Source organism: Sinohyriopsis cumingii, chromosome 11 (assembly GCF_028554795.1).
Source record: "Sinohyriopsis cumingii isolate HCF-2022 chromosome 11, ASM2855479v2, whole genome shotgun sequence".
In the NCBI taxonomy this organism is placed as follows: domain Eukaryota; kingdom Metazoa; phylum Mollusca; class Bivalvia; order Unionida; family Unionidae; genus Sinohyriopsis; species Sinohyriopsis cumingii.
The window spans coordinates 6,643,116-6,670,325 of NC_142971.1; the positions used below are offsets into that span (position 1 = coordinate 6,643,116).

The following is a 27,210-nucleotide window of genomic DNA, read 5'->3' on the forward strand; positions in this document are numbered from 1 at the left end:
TACACATTTCAAAAAGCTTAAATCCATGAAAAAGAGAACAGGAGACCCATCTGATAGAAAGGCGTGAACTGACAGCAACAAAATGTCGGAAGGGGATATTTCTGACCAGGAGCGGGTAAGAGCACATATATGGTTGAGTTTCTACAAATATCTTTTGTTAGCGTTCATGCTAGATTAATATTGAAATAGGCGTGCTTTCTATCGAATAACCTATTAGGGTAGAAAACGCATTACACCGCTGTTGGCGAGCTACCTTTTTATTGATTTGCCTTCACTTCCGCTTTTGATTTGATTTGTTTCAACGATGAGTCACATGCAGATTATTGTTCAGATTCAGACAAATGGATCGCGGAATAATGGTCTGTCATGAACTATAGCTGACTAGTGCACAGTATATGAATTCAGTCAAGTCCTTTGATTCAAATTTGGATTGCAAACTCGGGTTGGACTCTTGTACAAGTTCACGTTAAATAATCTGCAACAGGTGTTTTTAGGAGACAGTTGTGTATGTGAGCTATTTTAGTATAATAAAAACATCAATTTTAAATTTTATTCGCAAATTAATAGCATGAAAAAGATAGGCTTGGTAGCATTATATTACATTTCTTATATCTTATTGTCTAGGAAAACTGATAGATTGCTCCAAAGTTGGACTGCAAGTTTTTGTTGTTGTTGCTGTATCACATGCACTATGACATATTCTTTTTCTTGCCACCTACTGGCATAACCTATGCAGTCAGAAATTTCTCTATGGTCAGGTTGCAGTCTTTATGCCTAAATTGGGGCAAAATCTTTATTTAGTAATGCCCTTCAGTGTAAGACACCTCACCTGATATTTGTGTTTTTTAGGTTGCTGTGTTACTTCCTAAATAACAGCATTGTGTAGCTGTTCCATGGTCGACTAACATCGGAATGAGAAGTCAGATTTTTAGGAATATCTCACACACTCTGCAGCCCATGTAGACCCTTTTCTGCAAACTAAAGTCATATTGCTTTAGTTGGACTTTACTTATCTGATGTATTTTTTCTAGTAAATTCAAATTCTGACACCGCTTCAGTGGCCTTGTAGTTAGAGCATCTGCCTCAGATGCGGGAGATCGTGGGTTCAATCCCCGGCCGAGTCATACCAAAGACTTACAAAAATGCTACTAACAACTGGCTCGCTTGGCACTCAGCATTAAGAGGTTAGTGTTAGGACTGGTCGGCCTGGTGTCAGGATGTGACTGAGTGGGACATCATGCTACATGTCTGCAGCATGATGTCCCATTGCTAGACGTCACTATAAACTGCCACAGTGCAGACATGATAGCAATCTGACTGAAAAATTGTTAAAGCTACATTAAAAATCTAAATCACACACACAAATTTTGACAGAAGCAAGAAAATATTTTTCAAGTTCTATTGACCTACAATTCAGTTGGCTGGAATGCATTGGAAGCAGCGACTGCCTATTGGAGTATGTTTTTTTAGTGAAATTAAAAAAAGAAGCTAATATTTAATAAAATAATTAGATAGTTTTCATTTTGTTCACACCGCTCCAGTGGCCTAGTGGTTAGAACACCCACCACAGATGTGGGAAATCGTGGGTTCAGTCCCCATCTGAGTCATACCAAAGACTTACAAAAATGGTACTAACAGTTGCCTCGCTTTGCGCTCATCATTAAGAGGTTAGTGTTAGGACTGGTTGGCCTGGTGTCAGGATAATGTGTCTGGGTGGGACGTCATGCGACAAGATAGAATGATAGAAATGTACAGAAGTAATATGTTATATTAAGCTAAACATAGTAAAAGGTAATATAAAAGAATGAAAAGAATCTGATACATGTAAATATATTTATTTATTCAATTTCAAGTACATGTAGGCTGTCCTAAGCAGGTCTTCAAGTGAAAAGCCTTCAGATTCTGTATAAGTGTCATTGTCTTAATAAAAATATTTTAATGTGCTCCTTGTTTCTGATCAGTATATTTTTCACTTTCATTCAAATTGACACTGATTCCACACATCTTGGAAGATTTCATTATTATTTTGTCCTTTTCCTTCAGTTTATCAATAGCATTTATAGTCCAGTCCATAAATTCTGTTTTCTGGCTTCATTGATCCATCCATTGCCTTTTTCATCAAATGAATTTAATGCATTCATAGCATCTCTTATGATTTCTGTCCAGCTGCCGTGGTGGTAGCTTATCACACAGTTTTTTTCTGTTCACATCAATAGGTTGCAAGTTGGATATGCAGCCTGCAGGTATTAATCCTGGCACAATACATGGGTGCTACAACTGTTACTTTACATCATCATGAGCATTACATTTTTATCCATCCACTTTCTCTCTGTGATTATCCACATCCTCTTGGCACCTTGAGATCCAGATTTCTCCTTGAAATAATGATAGAGTTATATGTTGACAGCACTTACAATGACTAAAATGACATTAGCGTCTCTTCTCCAAGCCAGTTGTATGAATCAGAACTCTTTTCATTCCTTCTTAGTCCACCTTTTTCCTTGGCACAAGATCAAAAGTATATCATTGTCTCATCCACGTGAATAATAACATTAATGTCAAATTTGTCCTTGTGTCTATCCATATAAAATGTATGGAACAAGGTGATCTTTTCTTCCATTTCCTTGGGTAAGCACTGGGAAAGAGAGGTCCTGCTTTTGAACACAAAACCACATCTTGTCATGAAACTCTAAGTCTGATAGCTGTCCAGAAATTTTTTTAAGACAAGCTCCTTGGCATGTATGTGTATTCCCTCTGCACTGGCTGGAATTTGTGAGTTACCTGGAATAAGAACCTATTGATCTGTTTTGTCATCTCTATCTTGTCTAGATATGAAATGGGCATCCATTCTTAGGCATATGTATGTCAAGTCCAAACCTGTGGAGAAGTCATTTATCATCCTGTTTTTTTTAAAGTGGATTTTGGAATCTTGAGATTTTCCATTGTTTGTATAAATTCCAGAAGCTCTGCATGGTTAACACCATCCTGCTTTTGCTTTAACATATAATGGTTATATTGACCATACACAGAACTGGGTTTAGCACTCTTAGGTTCAAAATATTCAGACTCATCTTTATTGTGTGCTTTTATTTTTGTTATGTATTCTCACTATTTCAAGATCGCTTCTATAGATGGCCTGTTGGCCTCTTTGGAAATGATTTTGGCATGGGACAGTCCTTCCATGAAGTAGGCAGTTCCTCCTCACTTGTTGCTTAATGCACAGCTGAATTAGCAATCTAAATTACTGATGACAATATTAGATTTCTTGATGACAGCTTTCCATGAAATATATTTAACCCATTTTATCCTGTTTACCAATTTCAACAGCAATGCCTGATTCCTGAGAAGCAATTCTAAATACATTGTGGTAAAACGGAGCATCATACAGCAGCTGCTGCTGAAATTGTGACTACCTTCACCATGTGTACTAAAAATGTTGTAACAATGTTATTTCTTATATAAAGTATACAAAACTATATATCTCTGAAAAGGTAATAAAATTTGCAACACAGTGATATGTGTTTTGTTATCATTTACCAGTATACATGCTCACAACTGTATTTTGAAACATGACTTGAAAAAAAAAAAAATTAGAAAACTTACCAAGATGTTCAATGAATCTTTTGTCCATCAAAATTAATGAAATGCTCCTAATATTATGCGAATAAAATAAAGATAATTCAGTTTCTAGTATTTGGGTCCAGATTTGAAGTTTCTAGCACTGTTAGTTCAAAAGTTATAATAATTTTTCTAAAATTGGACAACATGACACAAGGAACAACTTGTTTACTTCACATTCTGGAACATGTACTTCAGCGTGCAGTTTCTCCTGAAAACTTGTCACAAATAAATCCCAGAAATCTTTCAACGTAACGATTTGTTTCATCAACAATTTTTTTCCAGATTAAATCATCCCAAAGTAACTCAAAATAATGTTTTGCATCGGCTTCTCCTGGGTGTTGCTCCTTCTATCAATTTAAATCTTGGCTGCAACCGAAGTGAAAAATCATCCCGGACCCATTTTTCTTGAAAGCTTTCAAAGTCAGCTTCATTCTCCGAATCGCTGTCAAAAAGTGCATGAAGCCATGCATCATCTCTTTCATCAACTTTATTAAATTCTAACCCATCATTTAAGTAAATATTATCATCAGAATCATCCAAATCGTCAACTTCAGTGTCGCTACCATCGCTATCAACATCCATGTTTACATCAGAGTTGTCGTCCATCATTTTATCGATCGATTTTCAAGTGAGCAATTTCTTTTCCAAGCGCGTTTTTTTTTTTAAATTTCACTGCGCATGCGTGCTTTAACCATTTCCTGTGTAGGTGAAGAAGTACACATATATATGTTATGTAGAACACATGTTTCTAGAGACGCTACACACATACATAGTAGAGTACGACTGTAGTCGTATTCAGGATAAAATGGGATACTACGACTGCAGGCGTATTCAGGATAGAATGAGGTATTACAACCACATTCGTATTCAGGATAAAATGGGTTAAATAACTTTGATAGTGGTAGGTACACTGTATCCTGTATACCGGTGTACTTTTATATGTAATTTTTGCACTAGCGGTTGGTTATATAAACTTATTATTGTTTTTCTATTTTTTTAGTAGCTTGATTTACTTTACTAAAATATGATTGGTTATCAGTGTAATAATAATAATAAGGACTTTATTTGCAAAGGTGACTCAGTTACAGTAGTGTTTCCTCGATCTAACAAAGTAATTATCCTTAAAAAAGAGCATGTTAAATGCTTAAATAAAATGGTGCCTTATCTTATTGTGTATTGCCATTGTCATACAGTATTATCTGCCTTGCTGGTCAGGGACCATAAGAGTTTATAGAATGACCTGTTGGCCATCATGCATTGTCCTATATCTTTCATCCATCTGTCCTCTTAAACTACTTGGAGGAATGACATCAAACTTACCACACACATTTATCCCAAAATGGTGCTGCCGGAACATCCAATATGACCACCACAGCTGCCATCTTCAAAATCTTTTTACCACTACTGAATGGAATGTAATGTTTACATGGAGTTTCCACTAGAAGTTTACTATGATGTCTAGTTGGGCCTAAATGGAAATAGTGCTGCTTGAACATCCAAAATGGCTGCCACAGCTTCCATCTTGAAAATCTTGTTATTGCTACTCCTCAATAGATGTGGTCATATATCAACATTTTAATTTTTTTACTAGAGGACTGTTTAATTGGCATTGAATGAAAATAGTACTTGTCTACTCCTCCAGAACAGAAAGTCGTATCAGTAATGGGATTTCACCAACAATTTCCCCAAAATGGCTGCTATAGCAGCAACTTGTTTGAAAAATGTTATCACTAAAGAATATTACATATAATTTCAACATGAACAGTTAAAAAAAAGTGGTCCTATCTTGAATTGTAGGAAATTCTTTTCTGACAGTATAGGGATCAGTCCCATTGAGGGACTCTTATTATTGTTATCATTATTACAATTATTATTGCACTTGTTGTAAACTTATGAAATCTGTGAAGGGAGTTTTCGACTTGTAAAATTATAATAATCCATTGTTTCATATGTAGTTCTTTGGCAGCTGCAAGGACAATTTATGTAAAATTTGGAAACATAATCCATTTAATCATATCTACTCAACTTGCGTTGAATTATTCTCTGGTGATTGACAATACTGTTGTATGCAATCAGTCCCAATAAACAGACCTCCATTATGCTTCACTTCATGTCCAGTCCATGATGAACTGTCATGTACAATGAACAGCTGAAGCTTTGGCTATGGGTATATTGCTGCTTACAATTAAAAAATGTTGAATTGAGCTCACAAATGGCTGTCATGAAAGAGCATTTACAACTTTAAAAAATGTTGAATTGAGCTCACAAATGGCTGTCATGAATGAGCATTTGCAACTTTAAAAAATGTTGAATTGAGCTCACTAATGGCTGTCATGAATGAGCATTTACAACTTTAAAAAATGCAGTTTATTTGGAAAAAATACCCATTTTGATGCAGACATGGTCCTGCCACTGGGGAAGAAAGGCCATTCACAATGCCCTCCTAAAATTGGGGAAACACTATATGGTGCTAAGTTGTGAGCAAAACATTCATGATTGCAACTATAATTGGCAATCATAATGTGGCAGTTAAAAATGACAACAATACTTCTAAGTTTGTACCACATTTAAAATGAAATTAGAAGTCTGTATATTCCCACAGTAAGCAGCAATCTTTAGCTTTGACAACTTTGGTTCTTTCAAAACAATGTTAGTTTTTGACTAGTAGAAATTAGTGACCAGTCTAATGCGTGGCCTGTGCTCTTAAGCTCAGTCAAAAGATTGGTTGAACTTACTTAATAAAAATCTAAAATTTTTAATCACTACAATTTCAATAGTAGCTGACATGCTACTAATGAACTTTCTTGCCATAATTTGCTTTTTTTCTGTCCGGTATTCAAATTTTTAACCACGGTTTTCACATATTTCCACTATGTATGGCATTGTTGAATATTTTATTAATTTTTGACTTTAAAATGTTACAATCTCTTTTCAGGCAAGGATTGCTTCCAATTTCATTCTCCATGCTCCACCTGGAGAGTTCAATGAAGTTTTCAATGGTAATATTTATGTTCTCTCATTCTAAATAGCAAAATATTGATAGAAATTTTACATATAGCATCCTGGCATACATGGCTTTCAAGTTCTGTAAAATGATGTAGATCCATCAATAAATATGGCTGCAATTACTTATACACGCCTCTTTCAATGACAACTTATCAAAAACGACTCAACAGAATTTGACCAAATTTTGCTAGAAAATGTCTTATCATAAAGCATTTATGTTTTACACAAATGATGCCAATCTGCAGTCAGCTTCTTAAAATCCACTAAGTAGAATTTTATCAAATATGACCAAAAAAAGTCTGGCATATATGGCTTTCAGAGAGATACAAATGATGCTGGTCTGGTATAAAATATGACCACCATTACTAAAAATAGGAATCCTTTGACGGACATCTCATATACCATTCTACAGGATGTGAACAAATGTGATAAAACCATCTTGGCATCAAGGATTTTGAAGTTGGTATGTATGTAGCCATTTGCCTTCAGACATGGTGATTGTTCCTAAAGGAAGACAAAATTGTACATCTTTATGTATTAAAAAAAGCAATAGAATTTGACCAATTTTGAAAGAAAGAATCTTGGCATACTTTTAGTATTTGACAAATGATGTGAATGTGCCATCAGATATGGATGAAGATATAACAAGTATAAAACATTTGTTTTCATAGCATTTGTAGACAACAGCATTGGTCAAGATTGGACTTTCTGGCTAGCTGCTCTTACATTCGGTTATCATTTAGAAGTTAACTTGATGAGCAATTTTAGGACTACTGTGGCCTCATGTTCTCTTTTATTGTGAGATATACATGTATCAAGGAATAAATCATAACATTTAAGAGGTCTGTATTAGTTTTGACAAAACATACTTCCTCATTATTTCTGTATTTTTAGCTCAACTGACCAAAGCAAAGTTTGCCATTGGTATGGCATTGCATCCATTTTGTGTCTATCAACAATTGCCATTTTAGAGATCTCCTCAAAAACCACTGGACCAAGTTTGGCACAGAACATCATGTCATAAAGGGCTTTCAGATTTGTGCAGATGATGCTGGTCTGCTATCACATATACCTTCGATGACTAAAAGTAGTAAAAAGCCTTTAAATGGCATCTCTGAACCTGCAGAACTAAATTCGATCCAATTTGAGAAGCAGCATTCTGGCATTATGACCTTTTACATTTGTACAGTTAATGTGTTTTCAGATATAGCTGGTGTTATTAAAAAGAAAAAACTCAATGTTACCTCTCAGTATCTTCTTCAAAAACACTGTCACAGTTTGACCAAACTTTAAATAAATTACCTGGATTGGAAATGTTCACATTTTTACAAATCAAATTTGGTCATGAAAATAGAAAAACCTTTAAATGTCTTATAAAAAAACCAATAGAACAGAATTTGGCCAGATTTGACAGAAAGTACCCTGGCATATGACTTTCCCTTAAATGTTACTTACTTTTACAGTAACTATTATGGGTGAAACACCTACTTGATGCATCAATACTTTTTCCACAATGATACAAATATTGAAACAAGAAGTGAAGAAACAGTACCAAATAATACAAGTTTCAGCATTCTTGAATGATTATTGTTTGACTTTTCATTCCTTAAACTGAGCATTCATTTGAGACAGCCATAGCAGAAAACATGCACTAATTTCTGTCACCAAAAAGGAAATACTATTGACAACACCTACTTGTAATCTAAAATTAACAAACAAATGATGGCTAGCTCCTATAATTTGAATTATGTCCCATTCAAAACTCTTGATGCTGATTATTTTATACCCTCACTGAAAACATATATAAGCATAAAGAACACATTCCAGATTTGTTCCACATGTATGACTTAAGTATTTTGCTAATTAGCTACTGATCAGAACCGTATCGAATTTGTGAATTCACTGTTATTCTTGGCACTACTTTTCATGAATTTATGTTATAAAAACCAAATATGTTTAGGACCCAGTGAGTTAAAGATCACCTATAAAGAAAACAGCCTTCCTGCTCCATCATCTAATTTAAATATAACTAATTTCCTGAATGATACCTTTGTGTCCATTGTTTAAATTTGACTTGATGCTAAAATTACTGATCATAAAATACATCTCACTAATGGTTTTATCTTGACTGGTCATTGACTTGAAGAGCTTGTGGATGGATGTTTTTTCATTCTTTGTCTAACGGATGTCCATCTGTTAGCACAATTATCTTATTGCCACTCCTAAGCTACTGGGATTGTCAAAGGTATACATGCAATAGAGCATCAGTCCCACTAAGTCTTAAAACTATTTTTGAAAATTTTGGTGAGGGACATGAGCACTTTATTACACATTTCTGGAGTCATGGACTCATCAGTGGGATTAAAGAGAATCCTGCATGCATTGGGAGGGTGGGGTGGGGGCTTTTCAAATTTAGACCTAAGCAAGCAATAGAAAATGCTACTTTAAAAACTGAGACTTCGCCATAAATAGAGGCAACAAATTTCACCAAGTGTCAGCCAAAACTGGCATTGAAGGAAGTTGCTCCTTAATAGAACCTGATTGAATGTTTGGTTCCCCACTATAAGAGAGCTGGTTGCCCCATTCCATATATGATGTAGTCTTTAGGCCCAAATAGCAAACCATGTACACTTCAAACCAAAATTTCGCTGCACCTTTTGGCAATTTGATTTCATCCTTATTTAACAACAGCAAAAAATGAATGTAAAAAATTCTGCAGAATTCTGTATTCCAGAATCACCTCCTTGATTATCAAAACCCCCAGAACTATGTTTGATCATTGCCAATTTTGAGAAGTCCTCCTTTCCTTTTTGAGATTAAATTCACTGAAATTAGATCCTCCTATTGTTGCCATGGTTCAGAAGATAGACCAGGTTGCTGCAGACATTGCAACACACATTGGAGCCATCTCAAGTCAGTTTCCATTTAAAGCCCCCATTTTTCTGCAGAAATAATAGCATCATTTCGAATTCACTTTCCAAACTGAAAGCTTTGCAAAACATTAAGTCCGGCTACCTATTAATGTGCCACATAATTAACTACCTGTTACTGTAATAGTTAATTGCAGAATGAGGCCAAAGTATAATTAGCTTACTAGTCAGCACACAATGGTATGGCGTTTGCCACTTATCCCATTCTTATGAGTAACCAATTTCTGAACTTTAATTTGCATGTTGTTTATGGCCTTTCTTCATGGATTAATATTTTTTCTTCCTTTTAGATGTAAGGATTTTGCTGAATGATGACGATCTTCTGAAAGAGGGAGCTTCAGGGTGAGTACATTATTTTTAAATGTTTGTTTACAAAGGTTAGCCTTCCAGATCAAGAATCAGTTTGAGTTACTGGTTTCATTTATTGATCACAACTGATTTTTCTCAGATGCACATTAGTTGGCAAGTGAGAAATAGTGATTACTTTTCGTATAATGGCAGCAGTGGGATCATTCATCCAAAATTGCCATGCTCAGCAGAATCAAGAAATATTTACTTACAGAAACTTGCAATCTATACTACATGTCATATATTCTTCCAACAATGGATTATTGTTCAACTGTATGGAGAAACTGTACTAAATCTGAGCTTGGCAGGATTAAGAAACTTCAGAAACGAGTAGCACACATAATTTTAGATGCATCTATTGATCATCCCTCAAAAGCATTGTTTAATGAACTCAGATGGTTCTCAATATATGAAAGTATAGATTTTCACAAGGCAGTTCTTTTATGTAGATGTCTAAATGGAACTGCATCAGAGTATCTTCAGGACTTGTTCATGCCTTTTTCAACACAATACCAGCTGAGATCAATATCACATGGAAACCTTCTAGCACCAAGACCAAGAACAGAGCAATTTAAAAAGAGCTTCCAATATTCTGGTACATTTCTGTGGAACAAGCTTCCACTATATGTAAAATCCGCTGAAAATATTACAGTATTTAAGAAGAGATATCATGAGCATGTATGTGTTTCTAATAGATAATGTTATTTAGTATTTCGATACTAAACATGTTAAAATAAACAGTAGTTATTGCTATCTTAATATAATGTACATTTTTATACTCTCCTTACGAGGGCCTCAAGGGAGAATAGTCCTTGTCTAATGAGTCATCCTCTATAAATAAAACATTGTTGTTATTATTAACAGTTGTGTTACTGTTTCAGTAAAAGTCTCTTCATGAACATGAATCCAACATGCATGTCATAGTCTTTTTTATTTCAACTGTTAAAGTTCTAGTCGCATCATTAGTCACGCTGTAGATGTCTCGTAGTGCTTGTCGCGACTTAAGTCATTTTCCAGGTAAACAACAATGTACACATCCTATTGCTTCAACTAGCCATGACTGCTTGTAAAACTATATTTGATTGGTTTATAGAGGCCCAGAACAAGCATTCTGTTGTACTTTACTATGCATTTAGCGAAGAAGTTTTACAAAATACTCGCTTCTGAGCACATGTTACCTGAAAAAAATTAAAATGGCTGATGCTGAATACGATGGTGATTTCTTGCAACAAATACTGGCTTCTGATAATGATGATGACAATGATTTTGAAGGATTTGATGAGGATGAAATTATTGGAGCTGGCTTAGTGTTGATGGAAATACCACAAGTGATTTTGAGCCAGGAATAGACATAGAGTTGGAGTCTGATGTATATGCTGGCTGGACAAGAAAACTTGGCATGCCTTTCACCCCCACCCCCAGTTCACTGGTAATTCAAAATTAAATGTCGAGATGGCAAATACTAAACCTGTGGACTATTTAAGACTATTTTTGATGACAGGTTATTGCATCTGATAGTAGATAAAACAAATCTTTATGCAGGTAGAGAGTTCATGGAGCAGACTTGAAGGAGAACAATGGGATGAAGAAATGGCAGCCTGTCACACCTGAGCAGCTAAAACTCTTTTTTGCATTGATTATAGCAATGGGTTTGGTACATAAATCTGATCTCGATTCCTACTGTGATATCAACCCCATACTTAAGCAAAAAAATTGAGTATGGGATAGATTTCTAGCTATTCTAAGCAATTTACACCTGGCAGACAATGAGAACAATTAAAGTGACCCTTTAGACAAGATCTGCACAGTGATTGAAAAAAATAAAGCATTTGCAGAGGTTTATTCACCAGGTATAAACCTCAGTTTTGATGATATCAGAATAAATAACAAGTGAAAACTTTTCATGAACATTTACTACTTTGGGGGTCTAAACTTACCTCTGACATTCATGGAGTGAATGTTTACAGAACTGTTAACTTTTCTTTACCTGTGATTTTTACAATTTAGATATAACATTGTGACAGACATAACATGTAAATGGTTGAACTACATGTACTACAGAATATATAATTTCTTAGATATATTTGAACTTTTCCATTAAAACAAAATTACAGATGAAATATAATTTCAGCTTGTTGTTTTACCTGTATTTGCACCTGTACATGCAAATATGTTAAATTTACTTGCACACATGCATTGATGTTAATCTTAAGGTTTAGACATCCACCATCGTTTTTCATATGGGGTTTGTGTATATTTATTGAAATACGTCCAATTTCAAAACAGTGCATTTTTCTTTTTTTTTCTCAAACAATTCAGAGGGATCTTGTACTGCAAAACAATATAGCACTTTAAGGGTCAAGGCAAGTGTGGCATAGTCGAAGATTATCAATCACTGACATTGTAATTGAAAATACTTGTTAGTAACCTTGTTTTTTTAAAAATATGATCACACATTCATTTTACGGTCATTCTATATAACGTTTTCTTATAACATTTTCTTAGTTTTAAGTCAGTATTGACTTTCTTCAATTGTCTATACAAATAAAGTTCTGTTAATGACTTTTTGCATCAGGAGCTCTGTTTATGTAACAAAATGCATTATTTAATTATTAAAATATATAATTTCATAATTATTTTATTAATACATATATTGTTTTCAACAGCAATATTAGGTAAAGATACACAGTTTTTAAATAAGGTCGAAGCTTTTGATATGCTGAATTTTTACAGAGATGTGGTTGGCGGCTTTGGAAGATTTTGAGTTTGGCTTGCTTCAGAGTATATTGACATGTATTTTAAGCAGAGGTGGAGACACGATGTATACACGATCTGTTTTTACCAGTAAGTCGTTGGACTTAATAGAGGTAGAAACACTAGGTGTGCATGATCTGTGTTTGCCAGTAAGTCCTTAGACTTACGGCGTTAGAGATACATGGTATACATGATCTATTTTTATGAGTAAGTCATTAGACTTAACAGGTAGAGACACTGGGTATGCATGATATATTTTTACCAGTATGTCATTAGGCTTAACAGGTAGAGACACTAGGTATGCATGATCTATTTTTATGAGTAAGTCATTAGGCTTGTTAACTGTACTGGTCTGTTTCTTGTATTTCAGAGCCTTTGCACAGTACAACAAGGACCAGTTTACTCCATGTAAGATTCAAGGAGCAGAGGAACAGGTAAGTCTATGTCGCTATTATGTTTAAATATATGGATAGCAGGGAGAGGCAGTTATAATAAGAGTCATGTGAGACTAACATTGATTGCATAAATTGTTACAGGATTCTAACCTGAATCTGTTGTTGCCTACATTCAAATGGTGCAGGTTTAGACGTTGAGGCCCTTGCGTTAATTCTGATTAAGTCATGAACTTTTGAAATAAGTTGATTAGTATGAACAGCTTGTGGCATATTATATTATCAGATTTCCTAACAAGGTTACTAACAAGTATTTTCAATTACAATGTCAGTGATTGTGAACATGAATTTCACATTTTATAGTACAAAGTAGCTAAGATTTGCAGGTTACTGCTTTTGTATGTAAAAATACGAACAAGTTTTTCAGTGGAAATACTGCATGACCTTGGGAATGCAGAATATCCATCTGACAAAACGAGTTCATATTTTCCCATATAAATGCAGTAACCTTTTTATTATATGCTCATTTTTTTTATTCTACCTAAGGCTTAATTATATAAACAAAAAAATACACTGCAGGAAACAAAGTAAATGAATGTATGCCGTATTCCAAACTAAATACACAAGTGCGAATTCATCATTACACAACAACAACATTATTAATGTGCACATAACTCCGCCCAGATAAATTTGAATTTAGTCGCTCGATAGACATAACTTTTGAAAGAAATTATCGTTTTTGGTCTACTTAAAATTGAAATTTTGAGTCATTGTGAATGAATGCACATTGCAACAATTTTTCCATTTGATCTGGAATAGATTTTGCTATTTTTGTTGTTTCTGTGAAATTTTGTGATTATGCACTGGTTTTATCCAAACCAATTCTACATGAAGTACATCGGATTACAGAGGCAAAGGAACATCGTGTTGACACCTGCAAATGTGTTTCTGTTCTGTTATTGAATGTTAAAATCATAATGTGGAAAAAATATGAAGTCTTTCAATATCTGTTATCAAAAAGATGCTATGGAATATAATGTTTATTTCATTTAGTGGAGTAAGGAGGATATAATTGCACTTGGAATGTAGTCAAAATTACAGTACAATTTCAAAATGTTTAATCAAGCTTGAGAACTCATAACATGGCTCATGTAATTCAGATTTGCAGAACTAAGAAAATACATTCTGAGGAATTTCAGGATGTAAAATAGTAAGTATATTTTTGCCATTCTTATTACCAGCTAAAGAAGACAGTTTATGCCTTGTCACTTGCAAGTTATGTGTAGGAACCCAGCAATTTTTTAAAATCTGGTGTCTATCGCCCGACTAAATCCAAAACAAGTATCAGAAGTTGATGCGGAATGTGGCAAAGCAGCTGGTATGTGACAGTCCACGAAACATCTGCTTTAGTTCATTCTGAAACAAATTTAATCAGTCAAAACATAAACCGTCTACTAAATGAGTGTACATGATTTGTTTACAAATCAGAAGTGCTGGTGTCTGCATCCATTGTTTGTTTACAATTGAAAGTAGTTCCTTTATGAGTGCATTATGTAGTTGCATGCTAGTTCAGTATCGTAAAATACTGAATGATTCTGACAATGCAAAGTTAACATGAAAAAAATGAGCATATAATAATGTTCTCATCTTTCTAAGAATGCATTCCCCCTCTCATATTGATTGGATGTGTACACATTTTGTATAATTGATTGGCTATGTACCCATTTCATATTGAGTGGATGTGTACCAGTTTCATTTATTGGGATATGTACACATTTCATATTGTTTAGATGTGTACCCATTTTGTATTGATTGGCTATGTACCCATTTGATATTGATTGGATGTGTACACATTTTATATTGACTGGATATGCACCCTTTTCATATAGATTGGATATGTACCCATTTAATATCCAATGGATGTGCACCCATTTCATATTGATTGTATAGTGGTTAGTTACAATGAGGATTGGTGTGAACTGTTTGAACTGTTTTACTTTATAAGTTTTACATTTTGTGTATGAAGTTAGTTCACAGACATTGCATAGCTGAATGATACTGTTGATGACATTACCAGGTGTTAAGCCATTGTTGCATGTAATACATATGACATGATAATACAGGTGACATGGTGATACTATATATATATATATATAATTTTTATGTCAACTTAAAACTAATAAAACTAATCCATGTCCAGACTTGCAAATTGATTAAAATATGTTTATCAATCCTAGCATAAGCAAACTATTTTTTAAAAATATCTATATTTCGTAACCATCTTGGAGAGGTCTAATGTTGCCTAACAGTACATGCAATATATTGTGTGTACAGAATGCATTTACACTGAATTAACCCAGTCTTTTTAAATGCATTGTGTTGTTGATGACTTTCAATCCTAAGCTTCAGAATGGGAGTGGGGTAGGGAACTGTACTTGGAAGATACTAACTTTGTAAAGAGTTTGCAATATCTTAACATTTTAGTTGGCTTGGTTAATATACTACACATAGAACAGTCTGAAAAAATCCCACCAACCCATACTGAGTAAATTTAATTATCATCATATCCTCTGGAATATCCTTCAGTTACACTTAAGATAAGTTTTATACTTTGCAGTCACATATTAGATCATTATTACATATGTTGACAGTCGTATATATTCATTGTTTCATCTGATTCCAGGCCTTGATATCAGAACATGGAGATTTAGGTGGTGGTAGATTTTTAGATCCAAGAACCAAACAGAGTTTCAGGTAAAGTTTTGGTCACTTAAGAAATGGTTGCCCAGTATAGTGATTCATTGTCTTGCTTCTTACCTGAATTTTTTTTTAGTTACCAATAGGATAAAACTCACGATGCTGTGTGGAATTAAGTTACAATAACTTCTGGTTTCATAAATATTAAAATTATCACTGTATGCTGTTTCAGATTGCCAGCAATAGGAAACTGCATCATTAATACTAAAATGCTTTTTTGGGGGGTGTTGGTGGGGAGAGATACACTAAGAAGGATGCATAAATATTCCATCTCATTTTTCTTGTACCTCGTGATCAAAATAAAATATGGTCCAATATGTGAGAGAGAGAGAAAGAGAGAAAAAGTTCAGCTCTTCATTGTTTGTTTTTTTGTTGTTTTTTTTTTTTTTACTTTATTGCCCACGTGTTGCTGAAGCTTTTATCAGAGAGAGAAAACATTAATAAATGAAACAGTAAATGTAAACTATGAAAATACATGCCATACTCCTTCAAGGTTTAAATATTCACAATAGTTATATCCATATTGTCTCCACTAGGTTAAATCCCAAGAATAACTATTTTGCATGCTGTCTAATTTTCTGTGCAAGTATAACAACCTTCCCATTCCCAAAAATTAAGATTTTGTTTAAAGTGTACTTTTCCTGTACTTAGGCAGCAATTGCTTTTGATCTTGGCTCATGATAGGTGAACTTTAAATTGCTGTCAGTTCCATCAGCAAGTTAAAAAATGTCACTGGCTGAGAAATTTACACTAGTAACCACTTGGCATTTCTTTTCATGTACAGTATTCATAATACCCATGGGTAGCCTCATTTCCTGTTGGTAGCTCGCTGATCTGATCTGGTCTGCCAAATCTTGACCTCAAACAGGTGTTATCTTGGAATGACTGAATTCAGCCATAGCTTATTTAATTAGCATGTAAATACCACTACAAAGGGGGCCCCGAGTGGCCGAGTGGTCTAAAGTGTTCTCCATAACGGATCACTGCCACCTCACCTGTCTGCATGGGTTTGAGTCTCGGATTCAGCCAATGTGGGTATGTGAGAAAGCTTGCCAGTAGCTTCTCATGAGTCGGTGGTTCTTTCAGGGGTTTTCCTGTGTTCTTCCTCCACCATTAATACTGGCTGCCATGTATACCCTATCGTGTGCTGAAAAATGGCATTAAACCCCACAACAACAACAACAACAACAACAACCACTACAAAGCCATGCAATTCTTTTAATAATGGAAGTGGCAACAAAAATTAGAAAGAATTGCTTACCTAATGGTATTAATTGATAATGGAATAAGGTACTGCACTTGTACACAAGTAAGATCAGTCATCAGGTAAGTGAACAATACAGATTTACAATCATGATGACATGTCTGTCTGTCTCTCTCAATGGGGCATATGTTTTATTTGATCATTAGGTGCAAGAAGAAAATTGTGATGGATTATGTCTTTGTCATGGTTATTCATTTTTTAACTTGTAAATTATAACACACACGTATGTAATCAAATTTAAACAGTATATTACAAACAACATACATTACTGGTGCATGCTGATTTAGTGCAATTACATCTGATGTATGTTAATTTTGAATACTTACAATCATGTAATTGTTTCAAATACTCAATGCAGATTCGGCTAATGTGGGTATGTGAGAAAGCCTGCCAGTAGCTTCTCGTGGGTCGGTGGTTCTTTCCGGGGTTTTCCCGGGTTCTTCCTCCACCATTAATACTGGCCGCCATGTATAGCCAATCGCGTGCTGAAAAATGGCGTTAAGCCCTACAACAACAACAACAACAACAACAACAAATACTCAATGTGGGATCCTATATTTTTTCATACACAATCTTTTCCCCAAAATTAAATATTTTTTACACATTATTTTTCGTACTCTTGGAGAATTATTTTTCATACAAAAAATATAATAAAGTGATTTGGATGACATAATCCATATATGAGTCGATTCAGAGTATAAGATGAAGCTAAGATTTTCTGGTCAAAAAGTATTGTCTTACAGGCCAGCAAATATGTCTAGACATGCAGAGCAGGTACTAAACTGATTTCAGTTTTTTTGGTTTTAAGTTTAAATTTTGTTAGATTTTAATGTTGTGCTAGTTGTAGACATTTTGATTTGTATTCTTCAAGGTGATCATTGCACTTTTTAGGTATGATCATCTAAGAAAAGAGGCCAGTGATTTTCAGCCTGTCGGTGTGGACAAAACTTCAGAAGGGTATCGGTTTGCAGTGGAGACAGCACTAACGAAATATGTTCATGCACACTACAAGTCTGGATACTGCAGTGTGTTTGGAAGCTCTTCAGGAGGGAACATCACACTTATAGCCTGTATTGAGAGCCACCACTTCAATCCAAAAAATTATTGGTAAATTTTTATTGAAATAGTACTTTATTTAGTATAGTGTGCATATATTTGTGTGAAAGACTGACATAAACTATCGACACTATTTACAGGAAGATATTGTTCAAGGACAGTTTAATCTGCCAGTTTTACTGTAGAAAACCACATTGCTGATTTTCAGCATTCTACATCAATTTGTATATCAGTTGTCAAAGCTTACAGTTTATGTAGTGGTGTTTAATTAAAGCTTTTATTTCTTTTTTTATAATGGACATATGAGTAAAATTTATACCAGTTTAAATTATATGCTTAGTCCCTTTTGAAATATTTTTTTTTAAAAATTTCTTTTACCTTTAAGTGTTGAAAAGAGATTATGTTTCCGAAAGCATTCCAGTGGCTGTTAGAATGTTTTGTTTGCTTGCCATTGAAGTTGTGCAGTTTAATTTCCTCCAGCAGTATATATATTTCCAAATACAGCAAGCATATTGCCATTGAAAAATTTAGGAATGAAATTCATTTGTTCAGGCTCACATTTGGGAGGGGTTATTTTGGAGGTCACCGCACCAAAATCTTTAGCATGTACATGGATGTAGAACTTGCTAAAATTTTCATTAGGGTGCAACAAAATTGCCCTATCAAAATGTCAATTTGTCCCTCATTAACTGATACTGATGCTTATATTACAGTCTCAGTGTTTGGATGCCATTGTGCACAAGTTATCGAGAGAAAGGTATAGTGCATGGTACAGTCTTGTTAGTGCAACTTGAATCAGACAGAATTTTGTGACTGGAACTACTACTGTAGTTTTTAATGGATTGCTGAGAAACATCAGAAGATATGTCATAACATTGTACTTGCACTATTTTCAGAAGATTTACATGCTGTTGTTTACTACAAACTCATTACATGTTAGGGTAGGATGCTGGGGATGTATGGGTGTAATTGCATGAGCACATTGCTCACTATTCCTCAAGTTTTACTGTCAGGATGTGGAAGATTGTGTGAGTGACTTTCAGGTTAACAGGGGCTAAATAGTATGTCTGAATTAATAAGCGAAAGGCATCAATTTATAATTAAAAGGATCATTTGCCTCTTTCAGTTTATTTGAACTTTACTTAATGTATGATTGAAATGTTACAAAGGTTGATAGATGTATGTAAATTACAAATCAACATGTGAGAATAGATCACAACCTGTATAAAGGGAGGCAAGGAAGCTGTGACTCAGAATATAGTCATGATAGTATATGTAAGAGACGGTACCACTTGAAATGAAGAACTCATTGAAGTCAGTATTTTTCAGGAATGGACGCTGGAGGTCTCAGTGGTCTGTAACATTTCCAGAATCAGGTGGAAAAGTTGAAGCTGCTGGAACTTTGAAAGTGCAGGTAAATGGGAGGTGAATGAAAAATTTTGAGTTGGAAGAATGTGTTGTTAAACTGCCCAAGACATGTTGAAAAGTTTACTGCAAAAGATACATTTTGTGTAACTTGAACAAAATTCGAACAACTTTCAAAAAAGGAATTTTTTATGTTTGCAGTTGTGGTGTTTTGATTTGATCCTGTCTGACCTTGTTTCTGAGAATCTTGTTACTAAGATTGTGCATAAATCTCTCTCTGCAGACAACAAATGAAATTTACCTGGCATATTTGTGTCCATATGATCTGATTAGGTTTTGCAATAATTTGTCAGCTTTAAAAAAATTACACATTTGTTACTTTTTGGACTTAAAAAGTACTTTCTTGACAAAAACCTCCATAACAGAATGAAGCAAAAATCACATAAAGTAGAAAAATGAAATTTTGTAGGCATACTGTTAGATGTAGAAGATGAGTACATTTTCAGGCCATTATAGCAGTTTGTTCATTTTTGTTAAGCTTTAGACTTGGACTTCTTTATCTGTAAAAACTTTTTTCCCCCATGTAAATCTTGTTTTTAGATGAGCAAGAAATTTTAGAATAACTGTTACAGTCATCGTGAAGTTTATTAGGTCACACTGTTGTTTCTATTGGTGTTGGTTTTCCACTTGATTAGACTTTTTGGGGCAAGTTACTGTGTTTACTGTTTCCTATTCGTTCCCATGAATTTTGTTTGCTGTTTCTCCTTTCTTTCATCCTGGCTAGACTATTTTTATGAAGTTACCATTTTAATTCATAAAATGAAATATGTAAGATAATGGGTTAATGTTGTGTGGCATGTTTTGTCTAAATTAAATGCTGAAGTAGAGTTTCTTAGGCATTTTTCATGCAAGAGTTATGAAACTTGTTGAAGGCATGCATCGAAGTTTGAAATCTGTTCATTAGGACCTACTATACAGGTTGAGTGTAACTTCAAACAGAGATTTGGGTTTGTGTGTTTGTTCTACTCATTAGTTATACCGTACTGCACAGACTCATATCAACTGTCATTTTGTGATGGCAGATCTGGGTCTGCGCAGTTTGCAGTTTATGTGACTTATATGTGAGTATATACAATACACTTCATGCTTCACTGACACTGGTTAATATTTGCATCTTGTAGTTAATCGTTTCCTTTTTCATTTTTGTTACAGGTTCACTATTATGAAGATGGTAATGTACAGTTAGTAAGTTCAAAAGAAATTAAACAGACAATTAATGTTTCTGTAAGTACTATTTACTTAACTCCTTCTTTATCATACACCCACATTACCAAGCTTTTTATTTCACTTGCAAAGCAGAGTCGAGACATTTGGACATTTTTCCGATAATATCTTGTCATTGGTGTCAGTGTTAAGTTTGTTGTTTGCCTCTACCCAATAGAGAGGAGGGTGCTATCCCTTGTCATCTTCAGTGTCATTGTCCACATATATAAAGACATGTACATATTTGTACAGCCACATTGCATCTCAGCCATTCATTCTTACATGGTCCAAGGCAATGGTTTGGATTGTGTTTCATAAGATGGTACATGAAAGTGTGATTGGTACTGCTGTGGAGGGAACTAAAGAGACTAATTTTGTACATACACTACCTTATTTGAACATACTTTGTTTTTTCCCTTCGTTAAGATATTTTACATCTTGTACACATACTATACCGGAAATCATGAAACTTGATGGAGAAATGCACGTCGATGGGTACTCTACCTTAAACACCGCTTGAACGATATTTCACACTTAACACACTTTGGTCAGATTTTGTTTAAGTTTAATTTTTCATGCTTTCTCATCTTGTTGAACTTATAAAACTTCATCATTGTATGCTTCTATTTTAGTACCACACCCATACTTTCAAAGAAGGTCTCTGTGGCCTACAATTTTCTGCTTGATTTTGAAAAATGGAAAAAATACAGCTCAGAACAATTTACAGTTTTAATCTTAATTTTATGGTAATCAAGGATTTGTTTTCTTTTTGTATTGCAGAATGAACAGCAGACTGCCACTGATTTTGTAAATGTAATAACAGAGAGTGAACAAGAGTACCAGGTAAATCTTGTAACCAACTAAGATATCCTGAATGCTGAGGTTTTGTTTATTCTCCCGGAATAGTTTCAGTTGCCTGGCAGTTTTGTCAATAGGTATCACATGTCTGATGGTGTTGTTAATAAGTATCACTGCTTGGCAGTGTTGTCAGTAGGTATCACATTCCTGATGGTGTTGTTAATAGGTATCACTGCTTGGCAGTGTTGTCAGTAGGTATCACTTTCCTGGCAGTGTTGTCAATAGGTATCACATTCCTGATGGTGTTGTTAATGAAACCACTTGCACTTGCCTGATGGTTTTGTCAGTAGGTATCACTGCTTGGCAGTGTTGTCAATAGGTATCACTTGCCTGGCAGTGTTGTCAATAGGTATCACATGCCTGATGGTGTTGTTAATAGAAACCACTTGCACTTGCCTGATGGTTTTGTCAATAGGTATCACTGCTTGGCAGTGTTGTCAGTAGGTATCACTTGCCTGGCAGTGTTGTCAGTAGGTATCACATTCCTGATGGTGTTGTTAATAGAAACCACTTGCACTTGCCTGATGGTTTTGTCAATAGGTATCACTGCTTGGCAGTGTTGTCAATAAGAATCACTTGCTTGGCAGTATTGTCAGTAGGTTATCACTTGCTTGACATTGTTGTCAAAGACAAGAGATAGGTGACATAAGTGCAACTTCTAACAATTGTTGATGTCAGTGGTGCCAACATTAAGGTTTTTCATCATGTTGTCTTGATCACCATTGCATGTAAAGGTATAAAACTTGATAATTCAATTGATTTTTAAGCATAATGTTCAATGTCTTTGAAAATAAATCAGACATGCTTTTAAAAAATAGTGATGAAGATAGGCTGCACCATCATCTAATTTATTTTCTTTTTGTCTGCCAGAATATGGATTAGAGCACCAAACCTGTCCTCTAAGTTCCATGTTTTGGCAAGTTTGGATTAGCTGTTTGTTAAATGGATGTGATATACCAGTGCTTGGAATCCAGCACTATGATGGTCTTTGTTTAATCAAAATGGATGTGATAGAGCAGTGCTTGGAATCCAGCACTATAATGGTCTTTGTTTAATCAAAATGGATGTGATAGAGCAGTGCTTGGAATCCAGCACTAAGATGGTCTTTGTTTAATCAAAATTGATGTGATAGACCAGTGCTTGGAATCCAGCACTATAATGGTCTTTGTTTAATCAAAATGGATGTGATAGAGCAGTGCTTGGAATCCAGCACTATAATGGTCTTTGTTTAATCAAAATGGATATGATATACCAGTGTTTGGAATCCAGCACTCTGATGGTCTTTGTTTAATCAAAATGGATGTGATAGAGCAGTGCTTGGAATCCAGCACTATAATGGTCTTTGTTTAATCAAAATGGATATGATATACCAGTATTTGGAATCCAGCACTCTGGTGGTCTTTGTTTAATCAAAATGGATGTGATATACTGGTGCTTGGAATCAAGCACTCTGATGGTCTTCGATGTACAGCCTGGTTTCAGACAATGTTCCTCTTGTTTTACTGAAAACTTTTTTGTTACATATTGAGCTACCATACATTTTCTTCATTAGCACCATCTTGGCAGTAATATTCATGATGAATGGGTATTTTTGTATTCTTTTATTTGATATTTTTTCAAGTTACTGTGTTATTTTTAGTGAATGAAAGGGAAGTTTAATATGGCCTAACCTGTTCTTGCAGCCACCTTTTAAGGACATGTTTTTCAAGACCATACATAATATATTTTGAAGATAAACCTACATGTAACAACTGAATCTGTTTTAAGGCCAATTATACTCAGATCCCAAAAGTGGCCATCTTGATCACTGCATAAAGATGTATAAAGAAAATGTGTCTGCGAGTCCTTTTTGGAAATGATCTAGGAATCTTCTATAAAAGCTAATATGGTACTAGAATTTTATGCAGGACACAAAATGCATGAATTTAATTTGTTGCAGTGAGTTAGACTTAGATTGTTTATTCTAGGGCAAGATAATTTGTTGATCTTTTCAGCTTATGTTCAGTATTAAGAAATATGTACATGTTTAAAAGAGCAATTTATTATGCATTTTCATACTAAGTTATTTTCATTTCAGAAAGCCATTACTGAAAATTACACAACTATGAAGGATACCACATTTAAAGCTTTGAGACGACAACTGCCTGTGACACGTAGCAAGATTGATTGGAACAATATTATAGGTTATACAATTGGAAGTGCTTTGAAAAATAACTGAGGCACAGTGAAAACAGTACAGGGTGTTGTGGGATGTATTATAAATCATCGATAGTGGACTGGGACTTGACTATTAATACAATTTTCTCATTATGCATTGTAATATTCACATACATGTAGCACAGTCTAGCCATTGACCAGTCATTTTCCTTATTGGATACAGAGGTGATGCAGAGTTGATCAGATATTGATGGGTCCAGATAGCATCACAATGGAGACTGTATAAATGGCATGAAAGATTACTAGCACAAGTTTAATAAATATTAACTCTTAGAATAGCAGCCATACTCCATCAGTTGGGAAGGATAAGTTAAGTACAGATGAATGAACAGAAGCAAAAATGTATCACACCATGGATTTCTAAATTGTTTTTTTTTTTCATATATGTAACTAATCTAACTTGATGCACATCATTAACATGTAGACATAAAAATCATGTTTTACAAATATTGGTATGTCCATGACAAATATAGGAATATCTGAAGTTTGAAGACTAAGCTTTTCCAAGTTTTGTTAAAGAAATTACATGTCTTCATATTTTAATTATTTTTAATATTACTTATATATGTATAATGATACATGTAAAATAATTAATCAGTCTTGGAAATTTTCACCTGTGATTATGATTATACATACCTGTATCTTAGTCTTGGAGTTTTAAGGTCCTCCTTTCCTATTGCTGCTATGTAATATAAGTGGAAGAAATAAATTACATTTTTTGATAAGATTTTTTTTTACTTGGCAGATCTCGACTCTTTGTTTACATTTCTTGCAAAGAAGAATTCATTTCTCACATCACCAGTCTGTTTGGACTTTTGAAACAACTTTTGCAGAGTATATAAAGAAAAAAATGCACATCTCTTATATGATGAGTCCAGTGCAAACTGCACTGAACCAGATCTGCTGTTGCATAATGTGCTGGCAGATCTGGATCTGTGCAGTTTGTTAGGATTAATTAGTGGAACAAACAACATAGGCCCTGATCTGCAGATGCATAATGCAATGGCAGATCAGGAGATTTGTTGTTTGCAGTTTTACTCGACTTATAAGCAAGTATATGCAGTATATCTTTTATTTTATATACTTCTTACATACCTGCGGTCTCCTTATATGTTATGGAGTGCTTACAGTATGCATACATTGTCATTTGCTTCCCGAGTTTTTTATATATATAATTAACCAGCAGTATTATAGTGTAATTTTGATGTTGACAAATACCCCAAAAGTTGATCTGCCATATATAGATTTGACTTAATCGTGATTCAGGTATGGTGGACAGGAAGACATGATTCATTAGTTTTGAGGTCGAGCTTATTAATAATCTAAAGGATATTTTCATTCATTAAAAAAAGTCTGTAAATTATTAAAGAAATAGAAAATAATAAACAACTTCCAAGGGAAGTAATCATAGAGTTTACTACATTTAATTAACAAAAGTTGGTTTTGTTGCTTTTTGATATGATGTAACCATGTGGAAAATTTCCTACCCTTCTATTAAAAAAAAGAAGGATAATAAATAAAGTTTCTGATACAAATTAGCATGTGGAAAATGTAATTGTGGAAAATGTGGTTTGCAGAATAATAGCCAGGCTCTGGTATAACTCATGTGTATAATAATAACCTATTTTATTTTGTTTGTTTTTTATAAGTGATTGTCTCGAGTTAGAGGAACTTTTATAAAAACTAGAAATGTATATGGTAATATAAAATACTGTGATGTCAGTATTTTTCATGTGGTAGCAATTTTCATAGAATTTGTGGTTGCTACAAATGACAAATTTCAGATCATGTGAGTTTCAGTCCTTGTGTGGAAACTATAGGCCCCCCAACTCCAGAATTTTAAATGATACTTCATCGTACATTTCAGTGATTTCAAGCAGAATTATTAGTATCATTTGTGGAAATTACACCATGCAGTGGGTTAACCATTTGCATTGGATTTAGACGGTGAATGATTGAATTACACAAGTCCCACAGTATGCTGCTCAAATCAGTGTATAGTGTCATAGATATAATTTTCCTTTTACAATCAAACATAGCTCAATTTCATGGAAGTGGGTTGGTATCTTTTCGTATAATGGGAGGTAAAGCTTTTACTATCATCTTGTGTTGATTTCATTGTTGTTTTGGAGACACCATCATGTTAAGGAGCCTGGATACAGGACAGTGTTTATGGGTCCATTTTGTTTATTATGGGACATGTCGAGTTTGGTTTTCCATGTGTGGGTGTGTCACTGGACAGTTTTTAGTTAATGTATTTGTCTCAGGAACCCCCTTGTCTACTGTATTTATAGTATATATTGGGACTCTGTATTTGTTGGGATACCATAAGTTAATTTTTAAAGCAATATTTTGTGCACTGTCTGTTCTGGGACATATTTTTTTTCAAGTTTTAAGTTGTGGAACACCTTTTAAATCATTTGAAAATTACAGGTCGGAAAATGCACTGAAACTTAAATTAAAAAAACAGTTTCAAATTTGAGAGATTAAACTCTTTAGCCCACTGCATCATCATCTCATCAACCTAACCCTTCACTTGCACAATCCATTCTTTAAGTGCATGAATATTTGTTTAGCTTTCTCATGCTGTGAAAGATTACCATTAGAGGCAACAAATCTCTTGAAGTGGAAACTGCAAGGACTAAAGTCAGATTTTTAAAAAAAGATTTGCACAGGTTATTCTAATTCTCACTTTTAACCCCCATTTTGTCAACAGTATGTCCAGGGATGAGATCAAGTACACTGGAATTTCTTCCATGTTTTTGATCATATTGTCATTGAAATCATCTTCTGTCCTTTATGAATTTGCCAAGTGGTTTTAATTTTCTCCAAATCTTCTGGGTTATTGAGGTCCATGTACAAAGCACTATATTGTGTCACTTTAAAAATTGTTCCATTGTTTCAATTTGTTTTCAAAATTCCAGTGAACATTGGTAAAAAGGAAGCAAAGTTGCCTTCCATATGTCAGCCAATTTTGTATTTAAAAAAATTTGGCGTACTTAAAAGAATCCAAATTCTGTTTCCAGGGTTGGCTTACTTTGTAATAAAATAACCTTTGTATCTGATATCCTGTCGGTAAGTCCTAACAGTTAGTTTATTGCTTGCTGCCACTTATGTTTATTCACCACCTGGACTTCGATCCCTGGCCGAGTCATACCAAAGACTTACAAAAATGGTACTAACAGCTGCCTCGCTTGGTGCTCAGCATTAAGAGGTTAGTGTTAGGACTGGTCGGCCTGGTGTCAGGATAATGTGTCTGGGTAGGACATCATGCTACATGTCTGCGAAATACCTGTGCGACATGTATGGAGTTCGTGGATAATTTTTTTTCTTTAATGCTAATGATGAAAAAAGAAGGAATAAATGATAAAATTACAAG

At 34.4% G+C, this 27,210-nt stretch overlaps 1 protein-coding gene across 1 annotated transcript; it reads left to right on the forward strand.

The window, feature by feature from the left end:
* Positions 1-24,556, forward strand: LOC149787568 (F-actin-capping protein subunit alpha-like). Its single transcript, XM_089973715.1, has 10 exons — positions 1-115; positions 6,557-6,620; positions 9,848-9,899; positions 13,030-13,093; positions 15,735-15,805; positions 17,964-18,179; positions 19,458-19,542; positions 20,706-20,777; positions 21,537-21,599; positions 23,692-24,556. Exons 1-10 carry the CDS (start codon positions 83-85, stop codon positions 23,830-23,832), a joined length of 861 nt encoding a protein of 286 aa, XP_089829841.1. The 5' UTR covers positions 1-82; the 3' UTR covers positions 23,833-24,556.
* Positions 24,557-27,210: the final 2,654 nt, after the last annotated feature.